At 47.8% G+C, this 25,018-nt stretch overlaps 1 protein-coding gene across 3 annotated transcripts; it reads right to left on the bottom strand.

The window, feature by feature from the left end:
- Nucleotides 1–1,623: 1,623 nt before the first annotated feature.
- On the bottom strand, nt 1,624–20,174 carry Upp1 (uridine phosphorylase 1). 3 transcript variants are annotated; one of them, XM_087909184.1, is made up of 9 exons: nt 19,978–20,174; nt 18,702–18,788; nt 11,204–11,268; nt 7,746–7,863; nt 6,083–6,241; nt 4,558–4,672; nt 2,859–3,068; nt 2,425–2,571; nt 1,624–1,828 (listed from the first exon to the last, which is right to left on the bottom strand). In XM_087909184.1, the coding sequence occupies exons 3-9, from the start codon at nt 11,248–11,250 to the stop codon at nt 1,689–1,691; spliced, it is 936 nt and encodes a 311-aa protein (XP_087765310.1). In that variant the 5' UTR covers nt 11,251–11,268; nt 18,702–18,788; nt 19,978–20,174; the 3' UTR covers nt 1,624–1,688. The 3 variants fall into 3 exon arrangements, with proteins under 3 accessions (XP_087765310.1, XP_087765309.1, XP_087765308.1); XM_087909183.1 differs by lacking the exon at nt 19,978–20,174 and adding an exon at nt 19,561–19,712; XM_087909182.1 differs by lacking the exon at nt 19,978–20,174 and adding an exon at nt 19,517–19,667.
- Nucleotides 20,175–25,018: the final 4,844 nt, after the last annotated feature.

The following is a 25,018-nucleotide window of genomic DNA, read 5'->3' as shown; positions in this document are numbered from 1 at the left end:
ATGGTCCCTCCCCATCAATCACTAAGAAAATGCCCTACAGGTTTGCCTACAGACCCATTTTACGAAAGCATTTTCTTAATTGAAGCTCCCTTCTCTCGATGGCTTTAAGCTTGTGTCAACTTGCCATAAAAGTATTCAGTGCAAACAGTAAGAGTCCGGTCTTTTTACTTCATAAGGGAAAGTCACATGCCCCCACCTAACTAGGTGGTTACTGACAGCTCCCAGCATTGCAATGGAGGGCTTCACCACCATGAACATTCTTTTAGCCAAGTAAGCTTTTTCCAAGTCGTTGAAGGCAGCAGGCTTAGGACAAGAGGTAAAGTCCCAAATCGTACAGCTTTGCACAGGTTAAATTTGGTTAATGCTAGGATTTATGACAAAGATAGACAGTATCTATCCCTTCACTTCCGGTGGATGACATTGTTACCGTTACAGGATTGGGCTGTGCAGAAAAAAAGGATATAGGAAGTAGTGAGTTTCTTCATCATGGAGACATGGGAACAAATGTCATGTTTTTGAGGTAAATCCCAGGGTGCCGCTGGTAACATTTTCACACTTTTGTTTGCAAAAGGATTAGCAGTTGTGACTTAGTGTCAGGGGATACCATTCTGAGCCCATCTCCAAAGGATGCCCTGAGCAGAGCAGGACCCTGAGGTTCTAAATGGGTGGAACTGGTCCATCAGAACAAGCCCAGCCACGCTCCTAATTCTGTATAATTTGCTGAGGGAAGGAAGACGTCCACTTGGTGTCATTTCTCCTGCAGGAAGGGTTCCTTATTGTCAGCACTGGGAAAGGAGTAAGGGGGTGCAGGAGGTCAGGTGGTAGGAAGGGAGCCCCAGTGGACAAAGTCAATGTCCAGAGTGCAACAGAGCTGAAAATTAGGAGCCAGTGTAGGTGGGAGGGGCTTAGTCTTTGGTGGCACGTGGAGAAATTCAGGTAACAGTGTTTACCCCAATAACCCAAGTAGATCCACAAACTCAGCTGTGACAGCCGAAGCACATGAGTGTGCTTGCCAGATGCAAATGAGATGCTCTGTTGAGCTGCCTTTCTCGCAAGCCAGGCCCTGAACTGGTCCCTCCAGCTGCAGGACACCACAGCCAGGGTGTGGGCAAGCCTTTTAATGTCTGGTCAGAGAGCCTGCACTACCTAGATTGGACAGCAGAGGGTGGTACAACACCACCTAGGTCCACCTTGAGCTTGGCCATCAACACTTATGGGAAGGGGTAGGGGGGCAGTCACAAAAGTGTTGCCAAGTTTCACAGGAAAGTGCGCTTCAGGTTCTGGGGTGGCTCTCCTGAGCTCCACTCCCTGATGACAGGCTCCTGTCAGTCTTGAAGTCTATCTGCAGCTGTCGAGGGATGACGGCATAGCATTTTTGAAACCCACAATTGGCCAAGTTTCTTACTTTAGTGACATGAAATCTGACCACCTTTGAAATAAAAATCTGAAAGTTTTCATTCATTTAGAACAGTCCTGAAGAAACACCCTCCCCCACATTTGAATTGTTTTTAAATGTTCCTTAAGAGTAACGCATCTGTGTCTAACGCACAGATTTCTTAGTGTCAAATGTAGCCCAATTCCAAACGTTCCTATGTAAAATGAATGCCAAGCCACACACTGGGATATGAAAAATAGATTTATTGGCCAGGAGTTGCAAAGTCTAGTCCTGGGTGACAAGGACAAAAGCCTCAGGCCCTCCCGAGGCTCTTCTTGATGAAGTGGCCCACCAGTCGCTGAGGTCTCTGCTGGTATTCCACCAGCACATCATGGGGAGTGTTGATCTGGTCCCCTTGCAGTCGGTCCAGGAGGGTAACACACACCACAGCCGCTGCAAAGGGCAAAGGTCTCATCAAGGCAGGGTCAGACACCTTCCTTAGCTCACTGAGGACGCAGGCCACAGCCAGAACAGGAACGGCAGGGCTGCACGGATGGAGTGGGACACCACAGAGGAAGACACACCCTCCAGCAACCCTGGCAGTTCCCTACTCTACCACGTCACCTATGGCCTTTGCGCAGACCCAGCTCCTGGCTGCCCTGTGCAGCCCTGTGGGGCATAGGTTGTCCCAGAATGTCTATCTGGAAGGATGCTCAGGTCTCGACAAGAGGGTGGATTAGCCCTTCAGTACTGAAAGCCAAGCTCTTGGCAAGGCTGGGAAAGCTTTCTATCTGAGCTGGAGTAGGTCACCACCATCTTTGTCACCCTTCTCAGGGGTGTGGGAAATCACTGTAAGAACACTGAGGACCCTCTGTTTTGCGGTGTGACAATCAAGACATTGTATGTGTACCAGGGCTCCAGGGTTGACACCTGGTTAAGGCAGACGCAAATGAGAAATCAACAATGGGGCACTGTCAGGAGGGGCCCGCTGTGATGGGGCAGCAAAAACGACAGAGAAAGGACACCAAGGTGATCACGGGTCTTCCTACCTCTCAGGCCACAGGCACTGCACATGGTGGCAAACAATGAAGCTTCCATCTCAATATTTCGGACGCCTGCGGCATGGGCTGCTCGTAGATAGGCCTGCTTGTCCTTCTCCGTGTAGGAGCAGAGGGCACCATCCAGACGGCCTTGCCCTGAGTCACACAAAGATAGGAGAACCACACGCTCATAGTCAGAGGTTACTACACTTGGGCACCCTGCTGTATGTGCCATCAAGACACAGGGACGAGGGGGCCCCCGCCTGCCTGTCTTCAGGGAATGGATAGCCGTTTGGGTCAATATTACAGCCGTGGCAGAAATACTGGAACTGAGTTAGCAGCCCACATGCAGGTGTCCCAGCAGGGACAGCACCACCCCATCATAGAGCATGCTTGGGGAGGGCAAGGGATCCGTAGACCAGCATGCTCTCTCTTTCTCTCACCCTCATAGAAGTCCAAGGTGCACATGGTGTTGCCCACCACGGTGGGGAATTCATCCAGGTCTGAGGCGCACTGCATCAACTCCTGCACCAGCTGCGTATCCAGGCTGGTGCTGCGAACCACCCGCTTTCCCAGGACAATCTGCTCAAACTCTGGCTTGAAGCACTCATCCACTGCCTGCTGGGTGATGACCACAGAGCCAGGCTCCAGACCTGAAGAAGACGCCGTAGCGCGGTTACCAGGGTGACAAAGTAGCGCTACCGAGAACAGGCACAAGGAACAAGATCTCACACGGTGGAGGATGGAAGCGCCCAGCGTACACTCAAAGCCATCTGTCCCACTTCCGAGTTAGGCCTTTTCCTGACAGGGAGTTGGCACAGAACCACGGCTGGAAGCAAGGGAAAGCAGAGAACAGCAATCTTGCCGGGCGGGAGTCTCTGCATTCTTTACCGAATGCCTCTATCTTTTGGGCAGTAGCACTGACTAGTACTCCACCAACAAATTGGCCAAGTTAACTTAATCATTCCAGATTATATCTTTATTCTGTAAACTTTCAGCCAGATCCAAAAGTATAGAAAAACCACATGCCTCAAAACCAGCCTCAATCCTTTCCAACTCCTGACTAGCCTACTCTTCCTCTGTAATCAACAACAACCATCTCTGCACTTTTGGCATTGGAGGTGTGTCCTTCTTGAGTAGCTATGGGCTTCTAAGGACAACACCCTGCTTTTCCCTTTCTGCTGGGTTCATATTTTTTCTTGTACAATGTGATCACTACCAGGGAATAAGAAATCCTGCCTTCCAAGAAATGTCCATCAACCCAGGCACCTAAATCTAAGGCCCCTAGAGTCGATACAGCTTCCTATCAATGGCCTTGTGTTCCTGGTGGGAAGAAGAATTGCTAGAGACCAGTGCCCACAGTGACTTTTGTTCCCTAGTGAAAATAAGGAATTGCTTTAGAGCTGAGCAGTGGTGGTGCACGCCTTTAACCCCAAGACTTGGGAGGCAGAGGGGCAGGTGGATCTCAGTTCAAGGCCAGTCTGATCTACAAAGCAAGTTCCAGGACAGCCAGGGCTGTCCTTTTATAGCTTCAGACTTTTACTTAGGCCATAGTATGTCACTGCCCAACACACACATACACACACACACACAGAGCCCTGACTGCCAAAACCAACACTGAAATAAAATCCCCACTGTGAAATAGGAAGACTAAGGACTGGGTGGGATGTGTGAGAAGAGGCTGTCGCTCTGCCCTAAAGGATGGATCAACTCATTCACTGAGATTAATGGTGGATGAATGACCAAGGCTGGGGCAGAACTCCCCATCTCGAATACATGATGAACCCCTGTGCCATCCCTAGACTCTACCATTTAACAGTCTTCTTCAAGATCACTTCTTTGCTTCTTAGGTTGTTTCTGGGTTTGTGTATGTTGGGGGGGGGTGTTTGTTTGGGGGATTTGGGGACTTGGAGGGGGTTAGGTTTTTGTTTGTTTTGTCAACGATTAAGAATTTCTGAGCTAATTCCAGGCCCCTTGTTAATTTTGTATCCCACCGCCCCAGTACACACTTTGATGGAAGGAGGAGACGGGCAGAGAGGGAGGCCCCTGAGCAGTCCTGGGTGGGCTCACACCAAGCTGGAGCAGCTGCAGGCTCTAGCCCCTCCTCCACCCACGGGGCCAGAATCAATCCTCAGTCCTCACCTATCCCTCCGGAAGTGCCGATGCGGATGATGGTGATGTTGGAGCACCTGGCATGGTATAGCATCTTGATGAGCTCATGCAGCATGATCCCAATGGAAGGAATGCCCATGCCATGCTGAAACCAGAGAGGAAGGCAGAGGCTAAGCCCAGCACTGTGCAACCGTCCGTTCAAACAGAAGTCCCTCTGAAGGACGCACTCCACATTTTAAGGCGCCCAGTGACATGCAAGGTTTTGCAGAGAACGAGACTGTGACGGAGAGAACATTATCCTAACTTCCACGGTTATAATCTTCTACTCTGAGTCATTATTGCCATCCTTTCGCTATACCTAGGTGACAAGTGACATGCATTTATCAGCTTTGGTACTCTCCTGCTTCAACACATCCGCCGGGCTCTTGGAACAAAGCCCACGTGGGGAAGGAGATTACTATGTTTTATGTGGCTTATTTCAACTAATAAAATCATGTGTTAATGATGGACAGACTTCAAAATGTTAACAGAGCTGTCCTCTACATGACCTGCCTAACTTGACTCACGTAAGGGGCAGAGCGGGAGGAAGGAAGCAGCTGGGAGGAAGGAAGCAGCTGCCTTCCCTAGGTAACGAGCAAGCTGTCTGATAGCTGAAGCCATGCCCAAAGGCCCTTATCCATACCAGATAAGGTTTTATCACTGCACTTTTCTCTTGCCCTCTCCAATTTAGCAAAACAAGATAACAGGCTGGTTGCTCAATCCCTGACATCAGCTATCTACTGCCTGCACTTTTGCCTCTGCCATAGTCTCCTGGCCTCTGCAACAACGCAACCCCACTCCACACACCTTTCAAGGACCCTCCCACCCTCACATCTAAAACACCTTCTCTTCCCTCCCCGGGCAAATGCTATCCCTATGGCAAAGCCCTAATGCAGAGGGACCCCTTTCAGAATGTCAAACACAGGAATCGCTTCCACCAGGTGCCTTTGCTATCAGGTGATTTTACGTGACTGATACGCTTGGAGGTCTAGCTGACTCTGACTTGTGCCCAGACAGACATCTCAACAGGACAGGGATTCACTGTGAGCTGCAGCTCTTCATTATATTCATGCCATCAAAGGAAATCAGTCGCTAGAAAACGATCCCTTTGGTAGGATATGGGAGATTTCTGTAATCACTTTTATTGGTCACAAACCTGCATTATAAAGCAGGTCAGTCACTTTGAGATAGAAGAGGCATGGAGACCTGGCATGTAGCTCTTCTTCCAGCCCTGGGCCAGGCAAGGAAGCCCTCCCCCACCCCTGCCACCCCCACACAGAGTGGACAGCTGTGTATATTGACATGCGTATCGCTTTTGTATACCGAGGCTCTCCAGGAAGCTAAGCCTCAAGGGCTGGAGCCTAGGACTTACTCATGCCCAGATGCCAGCTGCTAAGAGCTCACCATGCTCCCAGCCATTAACAGTAAACAAATGTTAGGGTGCCAGCTGTTCAGTCTGGGGCACAGGGCCTGGCAGAACATGGAGACCAAATCCAAGGGAAAGGTAAGTACTCACGCTCACAGACAGCACAGGTCCGACTTTATACATGGCGTAGCGGTCAGTGCCTGCACAGATGTTGGGATACTCTTTCCCTGGATGGTCAAGGCCCAGCTCAGCAGCCACATATCTGATGAAGGTGCTCATCCGGGAAGGGCTTCCACCAACACACACGAACTGAAAGCAGAGGACACTGTGTCCTTAGAGCTCTACCAGTTGACTGGCAACCCTGGGGTCATCTGGGAACTTCCTAGCAGGTTTTCAGCCCGACCTTTACCAAGAGTGTCTAAGGAAGTGTGCAATCAACTTCCGGGGAAGATTTTAGTAATCACTGCTCAGCACAGGCACCCAGAGTACAGTGCAGTCCGCTCTATACAGGCCCTGGCTGTCTTTGCAAAGGCAAGAGCGGGCACCACGCTTGGTCTCACACACCAGGTGGGAGGCAGTCTAGGGTGCTGGAAGGGAGTTTGGGTTTAGAGTCAGATGGTTGGAATACCTCACCTCATGTGATCAGAGTGACCCAGTGTTAAGTGACAAAGAATAGCCACCTAGTAGGGGGTTGGGAATTTGCAGGAGAAGTAAAACCTTCGCTTTGCAAAGTGTCATCTAAGACTTTATTTTGCCAAAGACTAAATAGTGAAAGTGATATAATGGAACCTGAGGATAAAAGAAATAAATGCATATCTCTAAATATGAAAGAACATTTCCAGAACTGCAATAAAAAATAAGATTAGTAATATTGGGATAGATGAAAATTCAATGAATTTTAAAAAAAAACAATTTAATCTGCCCACCATTTGCTACCAAAGATGAGTTCTAGCCATGGCAGATGGGGTCCAGCTTCAGTGTTCAAAGCCCATCTTGGTTTTCAGTTCAGTGTGTTAATTCATCTTTATTAGGATTAAACACCGAAGAGTCCTGTTGTAGTAGTATGGTAACTATAGTTACCAAAGAGCCCTGTTTTAATAGTATGGTAACTATAGTTACCACAATTAACTGTAAATTGCCAGAGAATCAGCAGACAGGAGTCTTTGAGTGTTGGCCTGAGTTGTGAACGCGGGGCTGACCACTCTGCTTGCCACTTCATATCACACACGGAACTAAATGTCACGCTGCTCCTCGCAAAGATGCAAAGAGATGTCTGTTAGAAACAAATTTTAACCAAGAACTTTACAAAAATTTAGGACACATTGGCACTGAGAACTGAAGACTCTATACTGGAGGTGTCTCCATTAAAATATTCCTCCAATAATTACAACAATAGCTCCAATATACACCTCCAACTACAAGCAGGGATCATACAGACTCCATATTGACACTGCACCTCTTGGAAATCCTTCCCAGCTCTCGACATTGCCTAGACTGCCCCAAACTCCTGAGATCCGGAGTCACTAGAGCCATAGGCATAGGCCACGTTGAGTGGCTCAGGAGAGTCTCATGCTGTTGTTCAACCTATGAAAGTTCTCAGAGATGAAGCAGAGGCCTACACAGCCGGCCTACTTAACATCTGTTCTCTCTTCTACTTGCTAATCCCTGTAAATGAAAGATAACCATTCGCAAAAGTCTGAGAGAGATAGAATGTAGTCGGGTCCCCTGTCACTCATCCGCGCATAGGTGCAGCTGGACGGAAGAGGAAGTCGACCGTAAGGCAATCCACAGCAGCAAAGCTGGGGCTTCTTACCTTCACATCCCCAAACATAGCTGGGAAATCGTGGGTGCTGGTGCTGAGGTTGAAGTGGTAGAGAACATCTTCCTTCATGGTCGCTATGTGTGGATTTGAAAGCTGAACGAAGCAGTCACTGTTAGGAACAAAAAGTGGAAGGTTTAGAGAACACGGGTGTGTATGACCAGTATTACCATGATATGTTCTACATCCAAGAGGTGTGTGAGGGACATGGTGGGGAAGAGACACAAGCAAATCATGGGAGAAGATAACTACACTGCCAAGGTTCCTACCCCCCTTCTCCTTTCTTTTAATTTCTTTTTGCTCTGAGGGCCCTGTTTGAAGGCAATTAGCAAAACCTCAAAAGAGCCAACAAAATTTAAAGATCAAATCGATAAATCATCCAACATAAAGAGTGCTACTTGATATACAAGTCCCTTACGTTCAATACATAAACTTGACGGTTAATATGATCACTATTGGAAATATGGACAGAAATAGAAAAAACAGTCTCCTCTGCTGCCAGAGATAACCTTTCCGATCTAAGTGTCTAGAAATTCCTTTTTGTATCCTGTTACATTAGCTACTACTGCTCAGAACTGGGACACTTAGCGTGTCCTGAAAGGATGAAGAGATGGCTCCCTCGTTTAGAGCACTCGTTCTTGCAGGAGGACCAGAGTTTGAATCCCAGCACTCACATGTGGCTCACAACCATCTCAAACTCCACTTCCAGGGAATCCACCACCCTCTTCTGGACTCTACAGTCACATACACGCAGGCAGGCAAAACACATAAAGCAAGCCTTCACTTTCTTTCTTTAAAAGATTGTTATGATATGACTTCCCACCATTTTGCTTTTTTGTAACATTTTGTAGGAAGGTAGAAAGCCAGGTGGTAAATATGGCTCTAGGCCATTATGCTTCTATCATAACTCTGCCCCGTCTCCTGAAAGAGACAGGGACAAGGAGCGCAAACACATGGTGGTATACTTCAATGAAGTTTGATTTGCAAACAGCCCAGGACCAGATCACTCCATCCTGACCCTGCCAACCTTTATCAAAGAAGCCTTCAGCACAGATGCCTTATAGTACATCCACCCTGATTTCCTAAAGTGTCTCCTTGGCAGGATGAGACAGGTGTAGGTCCTTGAATACGGAGCAATCACGCTACTGTTCTTTCCTTCTGAGTCTGGCTTTCTGCCCAAAGCCAACTAGTGACTTTCTCTTCAATATAACTCAAGAAAAAAAAATGAGACAGCGGTGATCCAGAGATCACTGCAATATCACAACGACTTGAAAATGGTGTGTGTTGAGTACGGACTTTGTTCCTCAGAACCGTGCTGCCATGATGGGTTTGTGGGGATGGAACCTGATGTAAGCCAAGGGGATCCGTGCCACTTCACAAAGGACCTTTCCCCTTCGCCCCGATCAAGCTCACATGTTTTGGTCACTTTCACTTTCTTTTTTGGAGATAGGACCTCGATGTTTCCCAGATTGGCCTCCACTTGCTATGGAGCCTTGTACTGGGGATCTTCCTGCCTCTCCCTCCTCAGTGCTGGATTATAGGGCATGGAGCTAGTGAAAGAACCTTAGCAGGGGAGGCAAGCACGCCACTCCCTTGGCTCCTATTTCTTAGTCTTTAAACCAGTTTCATTCTGTAGGCCAGAATGACCTTGAATTCAATACTCCGGAGTGCTGGAATTACAGGCATATTCAAAGAATCTGGCTGTCTACCTTTTGTCTTTAGAAAAATTTATACAATTAAGCTGGGTGGTAGTGGCAAAGGCCTTTAATCCCAGCACTCAGGGAGCAGAGGCAGGCGGATCTCCGAGTTCGAGGCCAGCCTGGTCTACAAAGTGAGTTCCAAGATAGCCAGGACCGTTACACAGAATAAACCCTGTCTCGAAAAACCAAAAAAGAAAAAAAAATATACAACTAAATACAATTAATCTAATTTTAATTATCAAAATCTCCTGGAGACTGTCATGTCTTGTTTCTCTCTCTCTCTCTCTCTCTCTCTCTCTCTGTGTGTGTGTGTGTGTGTGTGTGTGTGTGTGTGTATGAGAGAGAGGGTTGCACAAAGTTGAAGGTTAAGTAGGCCTATGCTGATTATTTCATCTAGTTTCCATTGTTTCTCCTCTGCTAGTCAACCTTAAGGACAGGCATCGACAAATCCCTCTTCTCTTCTCCGTTGGCCCTATCAGCCCCCTTCCAGGTTTCTCAAGCTCCCCCCCCAGCCTATTACCCTACAGTGATGTTCAGATTAAGTCAACACATAAAACTTTAAGACTATTATATAAAAGATAAGCCTAGCATAAGTATCGGGAAAAAGTCAAGAGCTCTCTCATAAATGGAGTAAGGGGTGGGTGGGTGGACGACTTCATCAACAATGTCGGAGATCCACGGCACACACACCAGTAATACATGCAGGGTCACTGCTGACCAAGCTCTGAGCTGTAAACCTTGCTGAGAAAGACCAAGCAACCTGACCAAGGCACAGAGCACGCCCACCAACTGACCCCATTCTCCTGGCAGATTTCCTGGCTTTTTATTAGCAGGAGGAAGCCCTGTCTTGTGGGACCAAAAGCAGGGAATGGGCAGCTAGGCCTTCCCGGAAATCATGTTTGATCTCTAGGACAATCTGAAATCCCAACCATCGTAACACACCCTTCAGGCACTTAATTATATCCTCCTTCAGGATGTGGCAAATAGGGAACACAGAACAGAAAGGACCAGTTTCTGCTTCAAAATGACACAACAGGATGTGATTAAGACAATGTGGTCACACAGAGAAAACCTTTCACACACAGAAAACCTTTTTTCACTTGTCAGTTCCAGGAAAAGCAGAATGGAGAAACATAACCATGAGAGCCATGATTTTAAAATTCATTAATGCTGACATGTATGTGATCTGGAACCGTCTCCAATATACTAGCTAAAGGTTTCACAATAACAAGACGGAGACAAAAATATTTCGTCGACTTCAATTTCCACTAATTTTATTCTGCCTTATTGTCGCTGAATTCATTTACCAAATATCCACAGAGGGCCAACTACTAAGGCTACACTGAAGCAGGATGGTCGCTACCTCACAGAGCCCCAGCAGATGCTGGACAACCCTGAAGTAGGGAAATCAGACAGACTCAGTGGACTTCAAACCCATGCAGGAGGTCTCAGGGTAGAACATGTACTCACTACAGCATGCTCAAAACCCTGGGCTGAAGGTGCGCGAACATACACATACACACTGGAGTCAAAGACACAATTTAGCTCTTTAAACAAAGCCTAAACCTAAGAGAAATCATGAAAAACTACAAAGCAGGGAGAAAAAGAAAACATTCAAGATGCAGAAACGAGACTGATCTCGGAGATACAATACAGTGGATTTTGTGTCAGAAAAAAAAAATGGCAGATTTACAAGAAAGCCTGTAATAACGCTTAATAAAACCAACATAGCCCAGCGTGGGTCAGTCTTACTTGTGATGGTTTGTGAGGTCCTTTGCTTCAGTTCCTGTTGCTGCCATCCTCCCACTGCAGCGGCCCTAAGGGGGAAACATCACATGAAACAGAATCAACCCAAAGGTCCCTAGGGTGCTGTGAGGCAGCGCCTATGTGGGGAGTCTGTGCCAAGCAGAGTTCTTCACATTTTCATCATAGCCATTATGGAAACGTACACTGTATATACTGTGTATGTGTGTGCGAGCGTGCATTTGTGCGTGTGTGTGTGTGTGTGTGTGTGTGTGTGTGTAAAGTCCACATGGGTAGATCTCATAATCGTGTATTTTAGGAATAAAGTTCGAGTTTTCTAGCATCCCATCCCTGCAGCACTCAAGGTATCTTTGACCCTACTGCCCACATCCTTCTGCCTTGCCCTTCTGGAAGTCTTGAAGGTCCTCTTCCTGTTTAAGGACAGCAGCAGCTGCAGGGATTTGAACAGAAATGGAGCAGCTACCAGCTCCAGAGGACGTTGCTGAGAGGGCAAGGACTTGAAGATGCTGCCATCCTGGCTGCAGAGCCTGCAGGAGGAAAGCAGCATGCACAGGCAGCAGCATGCACAACCACGGCTGTTTCCCCAGTGCTCACATGGGAGGTAAGGAAAGCGGAGCACCCAGAAGAGCCGTGGGCCACACGCCACTAAGAAAAACTGCAGTCTGTATGCAGGCATTTCCTAAACCTGGGCTGAAAGACCCCTCTGCTGGGAAATGCATTTCTAACTGTCAGCATAACATACTGACCATTTTCAGAAAAGTTTGCAAACCAGAGACAATTGCAGTAGATAGTTCCAGAGAAAATTCCCATGCAATTGGTGCTTGTAACCTCTTCATCTGGCCTTTGTTCTCATGTGGCATGAGTGACACACTCGTCTGGAAATGCCAGCTTGTTGCTGTCCCACCAACGGATGGCGTGAATTCTATTGCTTTTGTTGTAGTGGTATGGAGGGTGGAACCCAGGGAGGCATATGTACCAGGCAGGTGCCCCATTGAGAAGCCGCTCTAAGCTGGGAAGGAGGTACCATCCCTCACCCTGTGATTCCAACATTCCCAAGCCAAGCACGCTGCAGAGAAGGAGCACTTATGTCAGGCAGAGAACAAGGAGGGCGGCTTTACCTGGAAGTGCCGCCGGAAGCACAGGGCTGCTGGGGGGAGAGATGTGGTCCTGACGCTGTCCTTCAGGACTGGATGCTGGGCCACGAGGCTTTCAAAACCATTTTGACATTTACACTATTTTATTTTATTGGGGATGGGCATGCCACATCAGACATGTGGGTGTCGGAGTGATGGGGAATCTCAGCCAAGCACATTCTGCTTAAGGTGTGGCCATTCAGTCTATAAAGGATCGAAGTGCCTGGCCCCTCCTCCCTTCGGTTTTCCGGCTCCATTGGTGTTCATGGGATTCCGGGTCTTGGAAGTTTTCCCCTTTTGATTAAAAGCTAAAATCTTTTATATAGTATTGGTCTGGTTATTCTAACGATCGACCATACCCGCTACATCGGAGGACAACCTGTGGGAGTCAGGAGTCAGAGATCCTCCTCCCACCGTGTGTTTTGAAGGTCAATCCCAGGCTCAGGCTTGACAACAACAGTGCTTACCCACTGAGCCATCCCGCCGGCACCAGTTATTATTTTAATGGCACAGTAGATTCTAAGTTGGCCTGGATGACATGACTAGAAGCTCGGAAGATTGCGTGAGGGAAAGACCACAGAAAGCCCTACAGCATTGCCTCAGCTAAGGAATGTGGAGGTCAGCAGTCAGCGCCTGGACCCTTGCTCTGTGTTGGCGGGATCCAGCACATGTCAAGTTGGTGTAAAAACACCTCTGGTGTGATCATTTGCATGAAAAATGTCCCCTACCGTCTCAAGCGTTTGAATACTTGGTCCCTAACTTGTGGAGCTGTTTGGGGTGGCTTAGGTACTAAAGCCCTCACAAAAGAAGTTTATCACCAGCAACAGGCTTAGAGACCAAAAGCCTCACAGCCCTGTTTCCTCTGATTCATGTTTGCAGTTAGAGATGTAAACTCAGTTTTCTAGCCGTGCTTCTACAAAGGCTGCCTGCTGTCCTGTGTTCCCGCCATGGTGGTCTTTACCTCTCGGGGCTGTAAGACACAGATAAACTCTGCCATAAGTTACCCGGGGTCCACGAGCTTTTATCAAACAAAAGAGAAGTCACTAATATGGACAGGTAAGAAACACTGCGGGGATTCAGAGAACAAGGTGGTTTGAGGGTGTACAGTCTGAGCTGGCGGAAATGGGGAAGTCTCTCTGGATTCCACCACCGCAGAGTGGAGCTGGTTCCTTCCCCAGCCCTAGCCTGACTGACTTCTATCCAACCTCAGGAAAAAAAAATAAATTGGGTGGAGCTACAAGAGAACGTCTGTCCCTAGGCTCCCCCAGTCTCAGTTCACCCCCTGACAATCAGGCAAACGTCCACGACTGCCTTGGGCTCCTGTTCTTGTGAAATGCTAAGCCGTTGGGCAGACACAGTCTGTGGGGATATCTGCGCTACAGCCTTCCCTTTCGGTGTATTGATAACATGCAGGCCCTTTCTCCCGCCCACTCTTTGCTGACTTTGTGAGTGAACCTTGAGGAGGCATACGGATAAGTTCCCTTCCCCTCTAGAGCATGTACAGCTGAGAAGGGACGAAGACCCTGGACACAGTGAACCTGTGTGGCACACCACGCAGGCGAGGAGATGAACGCAGGGCAGAGAAGGAAGGGAGCCAAGAAACTGAGAACACAACCAGAAGCCAATTTCTTTGGGGCAGAAAGTATAAATAAATACAAGTATTGGAGAGTAAAACCAGCATGCTCTTAGGAGGGTGTGATTGATGGGTTCCTAGTGCTTCCAGACTAGCAATCAACCTAGAAAAGAGGTACTGCAAAAGAAACAGGCAGGGACCACACGGGGACCCAGAGACCAATCTGCTTGAGGCCCTTAACCTGTTCCTAGCTGCTTTCACATCACTGTGGCCAAAATGCCCGGCTTAGGAGGAAACATTTATTTTGGCTCATGGCTTTGGAGGGTCAGTCATTCTGGTAGCAAAGGGTGGTGGCAGAATACAGATCTTCTCATCAAGGACTGCCAAGAAGCTGAGAAAGCAGATATTGCAGCTTTTTCCCTTTTGTGACACCTGGGCTTCAAGTCAGGGGTTTGGCGCCACCCATGGTCAAGGCGCCAGTAAATCTCAGGCAACACCCTGGCAAGCACATGCAAACACGTGCGGTGCCTCACCAACCTGCTAGATGATTTGAAAAACAGTCTGCTTGAAAGACTAACCATCAATCACCCCTATAGAAATCGTGCCAATAACAGCTTTGCTCAAAAGCACCAGTTGGCTAGGCGGTGGTGGCGCACACCTTTAATCCCATCACTCGGGAGGCAGAGGCAGGCGGATCTTTGTGAGTTCGTTAGAGGCCAGCCTGGTCTACAAGAGCTAGTTCCAGGACAGGCTCCAAAGCCACAGAGAAACCCTGTCTCGGAAAAAAAAAAAAAAAAAAAAAAAAAAAAAAAAACACCAAATCAAAAGCACCAGTTGGGTCACGTGGTCAGAAGATGTTTTACAGGAAAGGGGACACTTACAATCAAACCAAACCAAGAGGGTGGGGTCCAAGATAATTCTACTAATGACAGAGGGTCAGGAGTTGTCACGGGGGCGGGTAGAGTGGGGGACACATAAAAACGCCCTCAGGAAGTCTCTAGACTCACTCAGGTGCCAGCCAACCTATGAACACAAAATCACAGTGCTTCTTCTGTTAAATTGAAATTCGCTAGTCCTCCCGCCCTAGAGGGTGGGTGGGGCCACAAAGACAAGTAAAACGTCATTAGCTTCCCTCTAGCTAGCCCAGAGATCAGTGTCATGTGGTCTGTGACAACAGCTGCCCAGTTTACTTTGGAATCACACACAGCCCACTTCCACTCTAAACACATTTCAGAATAAGCGCCTCGGCATCTGCCTTTGTATTGTGTCTGCCTTTGTATTGTGTCTGCCTTTGTATTGTGTCTGCCTTCTCACCCCCCCACCCCCGCCTCCCCTCCCGGGTTGTCTTAACCCTTGGATAAAATTCTTCTCAGCTTGGCATGTGAACACATTTGGGAAGCGTTTTCATCCTGGGACTTGACACAGAGTTAACTAGACCTGAGATTGTGCAGCAGCTGGGTACCCACAGTCCCTCAGCCTTAGAGGCTCAGACAGAATGGCACGGGCAGGACATGTGCAAGACAAAAACTCAGCATTTCCTTGATTCATTCACCACTCATTAGCCTCAAACCTCAAAGCAAGAGGCTTAAGCGGAGGGAAAACATCTTTCGAAACCACACCCATGACCAGGAGACAATTACCAAACTCTAGCCCAGCCCAGAAGAACCACGGAGAACTCCTGTACCCAGAAAGAAGCAGGCTTATCTCTGTCTACCCTTGGGCTGAGGCTGAAGCCAGTCCACTAGGGCTCATTCGGACCTTTCTTGTTCCTAGTATGTGATTTGGTCTCATTCCCCTTTCCATCCTAGAAGATCCAGCTGCCTGGGGCAGAGAAAGGACTATTGAACCATTGACCAAGAAACACAGAACCCATGAGACCATAGAGAAGGGAGCCCTCTGCTACAGAAGGCCAACAGTTGAACATTGCAAGAAGCAACCAAGACACAGACAAGAGGTGATCTCCAGACAGTGTGTCCCCTCACGTGCCAGGAGGTGACAGGGAGAAGCATCCACAGCGTGTTATAAATAGGAATGACGGAGACCTGCATGTTAGAACTGTATGAAGAGGTTCCCAGGAAACCCTGGTAGTTCCTTCGATTCGGAAATCCTGAAGACTGGCCTGTTAAGACTTGGTCACCAGCTGTGGTACTATGGAAAGGTGGTAGAAATTTGAGGAGGGAGAGTCTTGTGGGAAGAAGTTAGGCCGTCAGGGATACTGGAACCCCCAGCCTCCCCCACACCATGTTTCTGGGCCACCATGGCTCAGAACAGGCTTCTCTCACTATGTATTCTCGCCAAGATGGACTGTACTCGCCCAGGCCCAAAGCAACACAGAACCCAACAACCTGGGACACAAACCTCTACAACAGCAAGCCAAAACAAATCCTTTGTCCCTTGAGCACAATTCCTTGGGAGTTTATCATAGGGACAGAAAAGTCACTTACACAGTGACATAAAAACTTTGAGAAGACATTTGAGTTTCTAGAACCCCATCTGCCTATAAGCAAAAGTTCCCCCGAAAAACTCAGCTATCCCAAGAGACAGTAATCTGCTCTTCTCTTCTCGTAAACCCGTGCTGCCTCCCAACAATCACGCTTCCCGTCTGTTTTCCGGAAGTCCCAGTTAGCTTTTAAGATCATCTGGAATCCTGTCTGTCATCCTAGCACTGGGAAGCTGAGGCTGGGGGCAGCCTAGAGCCCAGGCGGTCAAGGTCAACCTGAGCTAAAAAGCAAAACAAAAACAGAACAGCCACAACAGCAAACGCACCAATACCAGGCCCAAAATGTAACAGCTGAAATACATTGTTTCTGCAAAAGCACCTTTCCCACCTCTGTGGCTGGGCCCCTTCCATTTCTGTTAAGATTCAGGAATCCCCAAATTCTAACCGCTTTCTGAGTCACCCTCTTTGAACAAACACCTCCATTATCTGCATAGACAGTGATCTGCTCTCTTGCCAATTTGTTTTTTGTTGTTGTTTTGTTTGTTTGTTTTTGTTGTCTAATTTGCAGGCCAAGAAGTTGTCTCTGACACTGCGTTGCAACCCGGGTCTGAGCAACAGGAGCAACAGCAAGTGTGACAAAATGGCAGTCAAAAGTGCACAGCCAAGGAGAGCTGGATGCTGGCTTTGGCACGGCAGGGATGACATTCCAAGGGCTGACTTCTAGCTAAGATGACAGGATGTACAGTGTTGTTTGCCACGTATGGAGCTCATGACAGCTCATTTGTTGAAGTAGCATGACTCAGGAACACAGAACCTGTAAGTGTGACCCTATGGGCTCACCAGCAAAGGTGACGTGAACCAGAAAAGCAGCAATGAGAGAGAAGTCCAGAGACCTGAACACACCCACGATAGCTTTCTCAGCTCAGGTTTTCTGCCACAAAAAAAGCCTCTGGAAGTTTTCACTAATGATTCTCTGGACTTAGAACCAGCTTTTCAAGAATGGGCACAACTGGAGGAAATCCAGTGATCTCATGAGCTCAAAATCCAAAACATAGGGCATAATTCCTCTAAAAAAAAACCCCACATGTTTTAGGGTGACAGATTTAAGTTAACAAAAACAAAGGAAAACACTTGTCTCTTAGTGAAAAAATTTCTGCACCCCAATAAGCCTCTCAACCAACACAACAATCCAAATCAGACCAAATCAAACCGATTGGAAAAAGCCCACGTTTAATGGCTATAAAGGCTCCCAGATGGCATTCTGCCCTCCACGCTGACAGGACCTGCCCTCAGCCCAGCGCTGCCCTCCGTGCTGACAGGACCTGACAGGTGCCCTGTGGGACCTGCACAGAACACTAGAAAGTAGCCCTTACCCTCCGTGTACATCCTGCCTCCTCTACCTGCTGCCAAACTGACTCTTTAAGGAGATTTTAAATTTCAACTTTACTCTTGATCTTTAAGATACCAAAGTCAGAGCAATAGACTATTTACTTCAGTGCATAGAGATTTACAATTTTGTGGACTGAAATGTATATTAAAAGTAAATCTGTGTGTGCATTAGTGTGAGTTGAGAGAGATGGAAAGAAGCTACTCAGTGCTTATCTGTGAGGAGAAAGAAAACCCGGAAGTTTCTCTCTCGGTTATGCATATGATTTTTATTTTGCTTTCTTAAGATAATTTCGTAAAATTTTTGTAGTCAGTAAATACAGCAAAAAAGGAGGGGTGGGATTTTGACAAAATCCAAGGTGAAGAAAAACTAACGTACCTATTAATGTTTAACAGCGCTGAAAGTATAACAGTATCAACACTATAGCATGTGCCCAAGCAGCGCACGCTGAATTAAAGACATGCTCGGTAATGAGGGTTATGCTGGGACTAGAAGGTCCACTTGGCCTCTGAAGAAGGGAAAAAAAACAATAGCCAATTGGCTGGAAAGCAGGGGGGTGGTTTAGCCGAAAATGCAGATGGGGCACAAACTTCACAAGTTGAAAGAGAAGGCAACAATGGCAGGCCCTGGGAAAGGCTCTTTCACCAGCAAAGACAGCTTAAGACTCCATTCAAGGAAGTCACTATGTTTTTTTAAAGGACTAGGTTACAGCGTATGAATGAAACTAATGTGCTTTTGTATTTTAAGCCCAGATAGCACCCGCCAGAGAAAACCGAGGCAAAGATAACTTAAGGAACTTAAAGTAATGAGAAGAAGATAGATGGGGATTGAGAGACAAAAAAGGAGGAGGGGGATAAGAATACACTGTGAACAGACATCTATAGCCTTCCTCTATTGCCTTCATGGGAAACGCCCCTTTCTACCCCAGATTCAGGGTTCCTGGGTAAACTCACTGTCAAGAGACTGGAGGTCCACGTCCAGGGAAGGCTGCCTGAGTGCCAGAGACCACCCCAATCACCGGCGAGTCACTCCACCAAGCCCTGGAGGGAGAGAGAGGTGACAGTGAGCCAGGTCTGCAAGCAGCTTATTACAGAAAAGAGCAGTAACGACAGTGAGGTGGGTTTCTTGCCGACAGTGAGGTGGGTTTCTTGCAAATCAGTTAGTGACATTTAATACGCCCGACGAGCATTTCCCGGTTGAACTGCAGCCAAACAACTCGGAGCCAATATTTTATGAGATAACATTTGGTCAATCAATTACGAGGAAGTCCATATGAGTGATCAAAATGAAACTTTGCTCCGTCCTTCGTGAAAAGGCAGACGTAACGCTTCCAGCTCTAATTTTCTGGGTGGCCTGAGCTGTGAGAGGTTTCTGGTTCTCTCTTCCAGATGCGGGAGTGGACCCTCTGGAAACAGCTGGAGGCGTCTGCTGGCCCTTTCGCTACTGCTACTAGTCCCTCACCTATTTACTCAGCTGCACTCTCCTCACCTGTGCGCCCCTCACCTACTCGTGCCTCACGTGCTCTCCTCACCCTCACCCCACTCCCCTCGCAGGCTCCGTGTCCCCCAGTAGGGCGCCTGCACCTTCATTTGCTTAGAGGTCACGGGCGGGCACCAAGCAGAGCATCCCGAGCGCGATGCTCGCCGAGCGCTGTTGCAGTCCTCCCACTTTCACCGCGCTCACCCTCCCGCTCCCTGTGGGGTCTCATCTTGGTAGCGGTCGCCCGGAGTCCTTCCTCCCCCCCCCCGGAGCTTCAGTCCTCCCTTACAAGCTGGGAAAACCCGCAAGTGTCACGCAAAGCAGACCGCTCACCGCCCAGTCCCGGCCGACTGTGCGAACGGCTCCGAAGGCTGGAGAACAGTGAGAAGGAAGCAGCACGCCAGAGTTTTTAAAGGAGGGAACCGACCAGAAAGGAGAACCTGGATGACCACAAACACGCCTCCTCCGATCTGTCACCCGCAGCCCCGCCCAGGGGTCACAGCCCGGCGTCGACCCCGCCCGAGGGCTCAGCTGACAGCACCCAGGGCTTGCTCGCCCAGACACACCCCGTCCGCGCCTACTCTGGCTCCCTTACCCTTCACCCCCAATCCGGAAAAGTTGCCCGGAAGCCTTCACCTTCTAGTTTGCTTTCCTCTGGGAAAAGCTGACAATTTTTTTGTTATCCAAAGCCATCCCTGTGGCCCCATAGCCTCCCTTACTGTGGATGAAATCATATCCAAGCTATCTCACCTGTTCCACAGGCAAAGAAACGGTCTGGAAGCGGCTGTACGGCTACCCAAGGTCACCTCTAGTGCCAGGGCCCAGGTCCATCTATCTGGTAATGGGAAGGGAATGTGCCAGAAATGAATGACAGCGTGAATGCGGTCAAGAATGCGGCGCTAGGCTGCTGTAAACTGTGTCCTTTCAGTACCGCGAGCCAGCTTCTGTTTTGTTTTGACTTTTTTTTTCTTCCCCTCTGGGTCCTTCCTGATCCAGGGATATCCTCTGTAGTTGAGGGAAGGCCAGTGGAGCGCTTGCCCAGTAGGGGAAATGACTCATTCATTCAGTCACAGCTATCTGGCAGAAGGCACCCCTACCCTGTCCCGCACTGTGACTCCCCACCCCCAGCTGCCAGCCGGGCCTGCCAGTCCTCTGCTCACACAGTTCCTAGCTTGGCTTCCCCAGCTGGCGGCACTCTGGCGAGAGGACAGAAAGGCTTGGGAATGAGGAGGGAGGAGAGGAATACAGCCCAGCACAACCCTGTGTGCTCTCACCAGGACCTAGGTTCCTAAGAACGGGCAGTAGCAGCATTGCCTATCATCCTGCGCCTGGAAAGACGGAGGTCTCTCCCTTTCATGTCTAAAAATCTACAATCTCGATTCAAAGTACCAAAGACTAACTTCTCAGTCCCAAAACTCTGAAGATGACTGAGCCTGGACACGGTATTGTATCTGCTATTTTCTAGGCTGCTCTGAAAACAACATCATCAAAGCCTGTGGCAGAGAACAGAACCAGTGCCTTGAGAGCTGTAAGAGCCACCACCTCAGCGGATCGGAGTGGGGTAGAACGACCTGAGGCTCAAGGGCCCGCGTATCCCCAGGGCCTTGGCGCATCTTCCTAAAGCATTGACTTAAGCGAGGGGCCTATCCAAGGCCAGCCAGCACCAGAGAATGACGCCCCATTCTTGTCAAGTAACAAAATCTGAGAGCAACTTCCAACTACTTAACCGTCTCCCAAAGCTAACACTATTGTAGAGAATAATGAGGGTGTGGCCCCACCCTCACCCTCAGCTTTGCTATTTTCCCATTCCTGGTCCAGGTGTTGGTGCCTGTTGCCCACCCCCAGACCCCCACCCCTACCCCAGTGAATATAAAAATGGGTGCGTGAGAACAGACTGAACCTCTGAGCCCGAAGAGGAGCTGTCTCCCAGGAAGTAATTCGGGTACCCTGTCCCACCACTACATCTACATATGCACATTTATTGGCTTTTGTGTCCACTTTCCTGTTAATTGTAATTCTAATATGGGCAAGATAGGAAGAACCCCTCCCCCCCATCTAGGTCAGGCTCAAATATAAATAAAGCCATTTCCTTTTTTTTTTTCCTTTTAAACAAAATTCTGCTTATCGCTAAAGTGACTCACAGCAAACCAGAGATTCTGGTTACACTGTTTGCATTCGTTGACTGCCCTAAGCTTTCTAGATCACTATTCCCGGACAGAATCTCCTCTCCTAGTTTCTGGAATCGTTGAGGGCAGACACTGAGGAAAGGTGATTTTCAAACTGCCAGCTGGCCATATTAGGTGGGGCCACAGTGGGTAACAGCCGGCTTTTTATTGTTAGTGGGAATGAAAGGAAAAGCTCCCTCTGCTTTATGTGCAGAAGGGCACGTACTTCTGTGTTACACAAAGTCACAGGCTGCCCAAGGCTGAAAGTAAGACTACCTTCTTACTCACAAGTCACACCCTGCCCCTTCCCATAGCTCAGGGACTCTCAGGGTTCAAGTCCTGAGGACTTTTTGCCAACTTCATGAGGCTTGACATTCCATGGTCTCCTGCCCTCTCAATGACTGGCCCTTCGATGGAATCCAAATGACCAAAGATGCCGCTAGTAAGGGCTACACATTTGAAGGTGGAGGCTGCTCAGGCAGCGTTATCTTCAAAGAAACAGGGATGATGGAATCTCTGGAGAATTGTTTGAATTGTGCTCAGATATGAAACAGATGCTGATAACTGACTTGCACCTCAGATTATTGATTAACTTTTGGGAAACTTGACTGTCAAGATGTGTGGCATCTCCGAGATAGGATGTCTGGGTGATTCCCCTGGCCTTGGAGCACTTGGTGAACCGGCATTCCAAGAACTCAGTGAGTTGTTGGAACCCTGCTGAGCTCTGCTTGAGCTCTGCTTGCGAACTGCTCCAAGGAAGCAAAGCTGTACTACAAGGTAGTGAGCTGAGATGCATTTTTCTGTGTATGGGATCAGGAGTGGGTCCTTATTAGATTACATTAGATAACTCAATTGTAGTTGAGAATTCAGTGCCAATAAAGACTTCTTTAGGCCAGGTAGTGGTGGCGCACTCCTTTAATCCCAGCACAAGAGCCAAAAGCAGTTAGATCTCTGTGAGTTTGAGGCCAGCCTGGTCTACAGAGTGAGTTCCAGGACAGCCTGAACTACTCAGAGAAACCCTGCCTCAAAAAGCAAAACAAAAGCAACAAAATAAAAATGCAGGTTAAGTATCGCCACGTTAAGTATCATAGATAGTCTTCGAAGGTACCTTCTATAAACGAAGGGATTGGTGATCGTGTCCTATTAAGGTCAGAAATCAGTTAAGGAAAAGAATTTGGTGTGTAAACCCGGGCAACCTATGGCAGGGGCGAGCTCCCTTGCATGCCTTCTTCTGTACATCCTCTTTACCTACACTCTCCGAGACCTGCTTGTGTACCTCTTGGAGCTCATTTGGCAGAAGCACTGTTTTTTTCATTTAGGTCTAATTTAAAGGTCCCCTCTAAGAGCCTTCCGTGCCTGGGTTTAGCCTACTGCCCCACCCTTGGAATTGAAACTCTTAGCCTCCCTTTGATTTGCTGATGAAGGTAATTGTGAAGTTGTAACACATAATAGATAAAGAAGTATCTATTGGCACTGAATTCTCAGCTATGACTGAGTTATAGAGGATGGAACCTGATAAGGACCCACTCCTGACACCACAAACCGAAAACTGCAAATCTCAGCTTACCACTTGGCAATACAGCTTTGTTTCCTTGTAGCAGAGGGATCCTTTGCTGCCCTCCCCACCCCATTTCTCCCAAGAAAAACGTCTCATAAACCACAGGAGGATGTCACAGAACAGTAACTTCTTGCAACTGGAGTGAGTCTTCTCTCCACTTCGTTTTGGATTTCATACTATACGGTTCTGTCACAACTGGGACGCCACCAGTCAAGACACTAAAGAGTTAACATCTACAAAGGGTCATTCTTTTATACCCTTATCCATTTCCCTCCCATTCCCCCTCCACCCACCACAGACCTGAGCCCTGCGTCCACTCTCTTGTTATCCGTACAAACTTTGTCGTTACAATAAAGAAAACGTTGTATTCTCAGGAACTGCGCCTAGCTTGTTAGAATGGATTTTTTGCTCCTGACTTAATTCACTAGCGCTCGTCTGCCCAAATGAGCTCAGGGAGTCCTTTCCTTTTCGTTTCTGAGCGGTGTTCCACTGTATAAGGAAACATAACTGCCGGGCCACTTCCTTCCTGCTAAGGGAAGCTGAGTTGTTTTTGGTTTTAGAACATTTAATAGTACAGCTGGCAAGCAGGACTTGATGGCGCACACCTTTGATTCCAGCACTCCCAAAGTGAGCAAGGGATTTCAATGAGTTCACCCACCCACCTCCCACCCCGCCCTCATCTCAAAAAACAAAAACCCAACAAACAAGAAAGAATGACGCTGGCATAACACTGCCTCGCATCTGTTTTGTGTGGAAAATGGGCTCTGCTTGCTCTATGATAAATGGGAATGTGGTTGCTGCCTTGTACAGCGAGAACACACAGTCTGGCAGTGGACTTTCACACCCAGAACACCTGAACCATTCAGTTTCAGCATGTCTCAGCAGCATTCCACGTCATCATCACCATTTTATGCAGTCTGCTAGGTGTGCCACAATGTCTTATCCTGGTTTCAACCTGCACTTCCACAACGGCAGAGGACAGGTATTAGGCGTCTCCTGATATGCATGGTGACATCTTGGTTTTTTATCTCTCAAGTGAAATATTTGTTCATATCTTTTCCCACTTTCGAATGATGTGTTTTAGGGTTTTTTTTTTCTTTATTTTTGTTGAGATTTGAGAGTTCATTCTACACTCTTGTGAATTCTGTATTTGATCTACCGCTTGCCTATTCTTCCCCCCAGGGGGTGGCTTATTGTTTTATCCTCATTTTAACAAACTTTCACAAGACAAACATGTGGTCAGTATTTGAGCTCATTTTATATTGTCCTGTGATGAATGATACTTTCGTTATCAAATCTAAGAATGCCTTTCCTATCTCTGAGAAATTTGTCCCATATATTTTTCTGAAGCTTTAATAGCTGTATAATTTACATTGAAGTTTTCATAATCCGTTTTCTTAGGTGTGATGACTATGTGAAAATTGCAGTCTGTCTGTCTGTTTTGCTGGTGGTGATCTAGTACCATTTTTTGCAGAGGCTGTCCTTTCTTTATTGGATTGTTTGGCATCTCACTCGGAATTTCCTTGAGCAACTTTCTTGCAGCTATGGGGGAGGCATTCCCTCCAGTAGTGAAAGTATCTGTCCTCACATTGCAATACTGTATCCTTTCCTCTACTCTCTCTGCTAGACCTTAATATTGGGGAGTGATTTTCCTAGCTGGCTCTTCCTTAAGGTTTTTTGGTTTTATTTCTTTTAAAATTTACATGACTCATGTAAATTTTACAATGACACTTTCTATTTGTCAAAACCTATACTAGGGTTTTGATGGGGACTGTGTCAACCTTAGGTCAGTTTGCATGGTGCCCAACACCTTTGGTTTATCGAGTTCTCTTTATGAGCAGATCCAGAACTGTCCACATCATCTGGATGAACAAGAATCCTGCTGAGCTGATACTATGCTTAAATATGATTTGAGTGTGTCCGTGTTCTGTAAGCCTGGCCCCTAGTGTTATGATGTTGGGGTGGCAAAACCTCTGAGAGGTAGTGTCTGCCCTCAGAAGGGGTGATACTGTTCTACAGAATAGATTCCTTCTCCTAAGAATAAGCAGTTCCAAAGCTCAGTGGCCCA

The sequence above is a fragment of the Myodes glareolus genome, chromosome 8 (assembly GCF_982192425.1).
Source record: "Myodes glareolus chromosome 8, mMyoGla1.1, whole genome shotgun sequence".
In the NCBI taxonomy this organism is placed as follows: Eukaryota; Metazoa; Chordata; class Mammalia; order Rodentia; family Cricetidae; genus Myodes; species Myodes glareolus.
This window is presented reverse-complemented; position numbering and strand designations above follow the sequence as displayed.